This window comes from Notolepis coatsorum, assembly GCF_963971535.1.
Source record: "Notolepis coatsorum genome assembly, chromosome: 3".
Lineage (NCBI taxonomy): Eukaryota > Metazoa > Chordata > Actinopteri > Aulopiformes > Paralepididae > Notolepis > Notolepis coatsorum.
In genome coordinates, this window is record NC_140167.1 from 3,308,363 (window position 1) to 3,314,362 (window position 6,000).

General features: G+C 44.8%; 1 protein-coding gene across 1 annotated transcript in view; it reads right to left on the minus strand.

Annotated features, from left to right (window-relative positions):
- The window catches only part of LOC311225661 (polypyrimidine tract-binding protein 1-like), a 32,375-nt gene extending 27,346 nt beyond the window's left edge, over positions 1-5,029 (minus strand). The window contains exons 1-3 of the mRNA XM_084311053.1: positions 4,979-5,029; positions 3,169-3,222; positions 2,620-2,650 (exon numbers count right to left, since the gene is read on the minus strand). Of these exons, the coding sequence (XP_084167179.1) occupies positions 2,620-2,650; positions 3,169-3,222; positions 4,979-4,986 (93 nt within the window). The 5' untranslated portion in view covers positions 4,987-5,029. The remainder of the gene's footprint in view (positions 1-2,619; positions 2,651-3,168; positions 3,223-4,978) is intronic.
- Positions 5,030-6,000: the final 971 nt, after the last annotated feature.

Here is a 6,000-nt window from a genome sequence, read left to right on the forward strand (position 1 = left end):
TTGCACTGCCACGCGACAAAGGGTTAACCATTTCACTACCACTACAGAAGGTTAACCCTTTGCTATCACACTACAGACGGAACCGATAGTAAAGGGTTAACCTTCTGTAGTGTGGTAGTGAAAGGCTTAAACCACAGGGATGTTTATATTTGTGACCTACATTCTGTGCTCTGGGCAGAAAGTTTATTCACCTCAAGCCGACTGATGCAAACACGCCCAATTCATATCCTTTTTCCAAAATGTTTGCTCTACAATCGGATAGAAAAACGGCTACAGACACTTTGACGGGGTTGTGTGGTCGAGCCCGAGAGAGCAGGGAGACACTATATTGAAATGCATAAAGTTGAGAGGCTTTGTTCAGTCGACTTGAGGAAACCGAGCTCGTTCGTCCGCCACAAACCTGCGAGACGAGTGCCAACCTGTCGTCTGAAGCCCTTTGTTTGCTCGGAACGCTGGAACAGAAAGGCAACCTCGAGGGGATTATGACTGAAACTGCTCCCGTACTGAAACTGTTAAGTGACTGTGCCGGCGACTGACAATGGCACTGACTGATCTGAAGAGAACTTGATAAGGGTACGTGACCGGGGGCAAAGGCCCCACCCCACCCCCACACACCTGGTTTTCATTCAGCAGCGACAACAACAGTAGCCACAACGTGGAGGAGACTAGCCCGTAACTCCATTAATACACACTCAAACTGACTTGAGCTCCCCGTTCCTATAAGCAGCACAGGGCTTTTGACTAATGCCTCCCACAGTGTGTAGTTAATTTTATGTTACACTAGAATACATTAAGAGTTTAGAGAAACGCTCTCAACTCCCAACAATAGCCACAATGTGGAGGAGACTACTAGCGTGTAACTCAAACGTGACTTGACTCGTGCCCCCTGTTCCTATAAGCAGCACAGGCCCTCGACTAAAGCCTCGTTGTGTAGTGCATGTTATACTAGTGGAGTACATATAGCGTTAGAGAAACGCTCAACTCTTACTGGCAGTGCAATCTGTTTGACTCCACAACCTCATTACAGCCGTGACGACTCACAAGTGAAACCTCATTTTCTCTGCCCTGCGGCTCCGTGCTCTGCTGGGGGGGGAGGAGGGGGGGGGGACTCCCGGGGGAGACGTGGGAGAGAACATTGCAGGTGGAAGCATGTTTATTCACCGTGATCGGCCTTGGCCGAGGGGGGGGGGGGGGGGGGGGCAGGGAATGGTGCCACGCAGGGAGGGTAGAAGGGGGGGGGGGGGGAGGTTGGAATGCAACCGCGGAATTCCAGACACACTCTGCCCAGACGGAATAATTACAGATTCCAGAGAGGCAGCCCTCCGCATCACTGTTCCCACAACAAGGACGACCAGAACCAGATGAAAACAGGACAAGAGCTAGAAACAAAAAAGGGAACGGGCCCCTCTCTCACCAACTTCTGATTGCAATAAGGGGCGGGGGGGCATTGTTATTCATGCACAGAATACAATAGGCCTGATTGAATGATCTGCAAACACATTGGAGGGGGGGGGGGGCTGTGTGTCACTTTCTGGGTGTGTATCAGATCGTTTGTTTAAACAGCGGGAGGACCTTTGGCCGAGAAGTTGGGGGAGGTTACGGCGCCCCGGTTTCTGTTCCAATTACTCCGTGCAGGCCTGCGCCCCCCCCCACGCCCTGGAGCTTAAGCAGAGCACTTTAAAACAAGTCTTTTTATTGGGTACACAAGTACACAAACAACAGGCGTTTGTTTGCCAAATTCAGTCATGTGTTCCTTTGCAAACAAGAACATGGATCGACACACTGACGCGTAGAACAAGCTCCTTACTGTAGCGCCACAAGCCAAATTCAGTCATGTGTTCCTTTGCAAACGAGAACACGGAGCCACACACCGACACGTCGAGCGAGCTCGTTAATGCAACGTCACACAAGGCCAGACTACTTCCCCTTTCACTCAAGATTGCTTCGTCAACCCGCGAGTGCTCAGGAAGAACGGGGCAACACCACATTATTATTATTATTACCCCGTCTTGCTTTATCGCTCCGGTGGGCCGTCATTAGAACGAGAGGAGGTTAAATCTCAAACTAGTAACGACACGTAATGCAGTGGCTTCCCTTGGACCCCCGGAGAGACGGGCCGGCGGCCGCTGACCTCTGGGTTGTTGTTCATAAATCTTTAACGTAGTCCTGCCCAGGCCGTATCAGAAACGGCTCTGAACAGCATTCTGTAATTATACAATAAGCCCTGAACAAACAAGCAAGACTTCATGCACCAGTCTCCACTATAAATAGGATTATTCTCCGCGTCTAGACGGACCACTGTTGCCAAATGGGAAACAAATGTTTAAAATTATTTTTCCAATAAAGTTATCGTCTGCGAATCACAATGATAATGATAAAGCTGTACGATGATAATCATCGTACAGCTGGGACACACCGAGTGACTTGTGAAGTAACTGGTACACTTTAAGTTTCCTGGACAAAAGTTTCACCTAACTGATCAGCTAACTAAGGATAACGTGCATTGTTCTACACCCCCCCCCGGTAAGCAGGAAACTCTAAAGCCCTGTAAATAGTAAGGCTGGTGAGAAAAAGGCAGAAAGAACAGACATGAAATGAATGAGTGAAAAAGATGCCTACCTTGGTGCCAACCGATATGTCATGGACACTGCTGTGGAAAAGAGAGAGAGAGAGAGATCTCATTAATAAATTGTGACGCCAAACAAAACAAAAGCAGATGCTGTGTGATCTACACGGAGTCCAAAAGGTTAGAGGTACTCCGCAGCACAATACGTGCACCGTGTGTATACTGCAGGGACTAGGGGAGATCTATTTCATACAAACGCATCAGCATATTTGCCTTTTAAGCAGAGGAAATCCAACACTGAGTTCCTCATTTCAGAGACAACAACAGCCTGCAGGTCTGACCGGTTACAAACCCCACTCATAGTGTGTCCCCCCCCCCTTTTTTTATGAGAAAAGAGAAAAGAAAAATACAATTGTATAGATTGAGGATGGGAGGGCGCTTCTACGCTCCCGTGCAGATGACATCCTGAATTCACAAAGAGGATCAATGAAGGAATAAGCTTTATCTTTATCTAGTGGAAAAATACAACTCACAACAAGCCTTATTTTGAAAAAACGTTTTGAGGGGGAAAAAAAAGCAACAGGTTAATAATCAATACTTACTCAATTTCAGTGACGTAGCCGGATCCCAGAGGGTACAAATCAGCGTCTAGGCGGCTGTAGTAAGTGGAGGGGGGGGGGGGAGAGACGCAGAATTCAGGAATGTTAACTTGAGAAATGAGATTCCCCCGTCAAGAGAGTCAGAGATTTTATTTGCCATGTATGGACGAATCCACATTGGAATATACAGGTACAGAGCAAACACTGGTGTCTACAACTAATCCAAAACAGGAGCAGAGTAGAAACAGTACAGGGGGAAAAAATGGAAAAACACAAGACAGTCTAAAAGGACAAATGCTAAAGTTGATAACAACATCCCCTAAAAGTGCATATCATAGTAAAGTGCATAGAGGCACAATTTACAGTAAAAGTGCATATAATCAAAGTGCGTGATGCACAGACACACAAAAACAGCACTTCCACAAACCTGACTTAATAACACACCAAAACAAAATAGGATAATATAGAAATATTATGCAAACCAAACAGCCGAATTAATAATAATATAAAAAAAGACTTCCACCTCTCACTCAGGCAACTTGTTGGGTTCTGTTCAACAAAACTTCCTGCTGGTTCTCTCAGCGACAGCGAGTCGTGATCTGGACCAACGTTAGCTTCTTCAAGTTTACAAACAAGCTTTTGCAAGAAAGGGAAACACTTCCCACCTAGTGTTATATAGCTCAGCATATCTAGAAATTTGAGGGACGTCTTTAGTTTTTTGTGTCTTCAAATTTGATGATGATGTTGATGAATAGTTTTATTTTCGGTCTTTGTTTACAGATAAATCAAAAACACACACGTGTGGACTTTCAAAAGAGAAAAAAAAAGAAAAAAAATCACAAATGTACATATTCAAAGTAAGCTCACACAAACAAATCCAAACTCAATGACCGAAAAAAGGAATAGGCTGATGAAGCACATGCTTATTTTTGCCTATCCTTTACAATTCTTAAAAAACTAAATATCTTTTAATATAAGAAAAAAACTAAAAATATGCTGCAAGATATAATATTTTTTTTTGAGAAAAATAAATGTTTGATGTTTTACTCAAAACTGTACTCTTGAATTATTTTATCCTTCATTAACTTCCACCCTGTCACTAAGAAGACTATTCCACAATGTAACTCCCAAAATTGAAAACACATCTAGCTTTTACATTAGTTCTTACCTTTTTTTTTAAGCATACATAACCATATTAAAATTACACTTTCCTTCCAAATCAAACGTGCAGCAATGCAATCAAATCAGCCATCATCAGACATCTTCAACTAACATGGCCCTGGACACGAATGAATGCGGAAGAGAGACTGAGACACGTTGCTTTAACGGCAGCAGCTCGAGCCTCTAGTTAGTGAGGAGTTCAACCAAAGGCAGCGGCGGAGACGTTAACCTGGCACACATTTTGGCACAAACACCAAAAAAAACTTTTAACCAGATAAAACCAGACAAAGTGTAATAGTTTAATCTAAACCGGCCGAACAGCTAACGTCTAAGTTTGCTAAACATTATCGTCGTCGTCAAAAAAAAAGAGCCGAACATGATGAGACCCAACGTTAGCTTAGCTAGTTAGCTTATAGCTAAGGAGGCTAGTTAGCTGCTAACTGTTGCGTCTGTTTGGAGAGAGGGGAAAGAAGAAAAAAAAAACGTTTCAAGCACAAAGTTTCTCTCCGTCTAAATCGAGTAAGTGTCGCGCGGCTTGCCGAACAGTTTCACACACGGACGATATATACATATATAATAACACAAGTCGCCCGACGGTGACTTTAGATATGTATTATATAGAATTGCGGTTCTTTCTTCTTGTTCCACTTACCCGTCCATTGCACAGTAAACACGGCAGCAGGTCTAGGAGGCAGGGCGCGCGGGCAGACTGTTGAGTGGAGGAGGAGGCAGGGCGCGTGCGCAGTGGAGGAGGAGGCAGGGCGCGTGCGCAGTGTGAGTGCAGGAGGAGGAGGAGGGAGGAGGAGGAGGCGGCGCGCGCGGGCAGACTTCTTCTTACAAAATGGCGGAACACACGGAGGCGCGCGCTGATTAGTCCAGCCACTTCTTCCAAGAGCCACAGGTGGGCGGGGACTAAAGCAGCCACCGCCACGGCGATTGGACAAGACGACGGTCATTTGGCTCAAACAGGGGGCCGCGGTTTGATTGATTGATTGATTGATTGAAAACTTTATTAACAGATTGCAGAATGGGTACAATACAGTACAGCTCAATACACACAATTGTTAAGGGGATGCAGACCAGAGAAAGACTTTTGTCTTGTTTACATCAGAGTCCCCCATTTTCAATTCATCATAACATAATGACATACACGACGACATACAGATAGACAGTACTTTCAATTAATGTATTTATGTATTTTATTTACTTTATCTCACCGTCTGTGTACAACAGGCTCGTTTTTTTTGGGACGACTAGACTAGGTATAGTTAATAACGACCAGACACAATCTGAACGGCAAACCGTATGTTGTGTATGTCATAAATGTCACTATGAATTGAAAATGGGGGACCCTGATGTAAACAAGATGAAAGTCTTTCTCTGGTCTGCATCCCCTTAACAATTGTGTGTATTGAGCCGTACTCAGTGCCATCTGGGAGAAATGCGAGGCCCATTGCGAGATTTAAACGCGAGGGGACATGCATTGCTATTCCTAGCACTATTTGGGCAACTTTACACAATTCCTGTGAGTCTATGGAACACCCCTGTAAGGTTTTATTAAAAAAAATGCATTGTTTTATATTTCTAATCAAGTACTCAAAAGCCTCATTTCCCAGCATCTGGATTTCAGGCTGTGTTGGCCTGGCTCCGCCCATAAGCACTTTGAGTGACAGT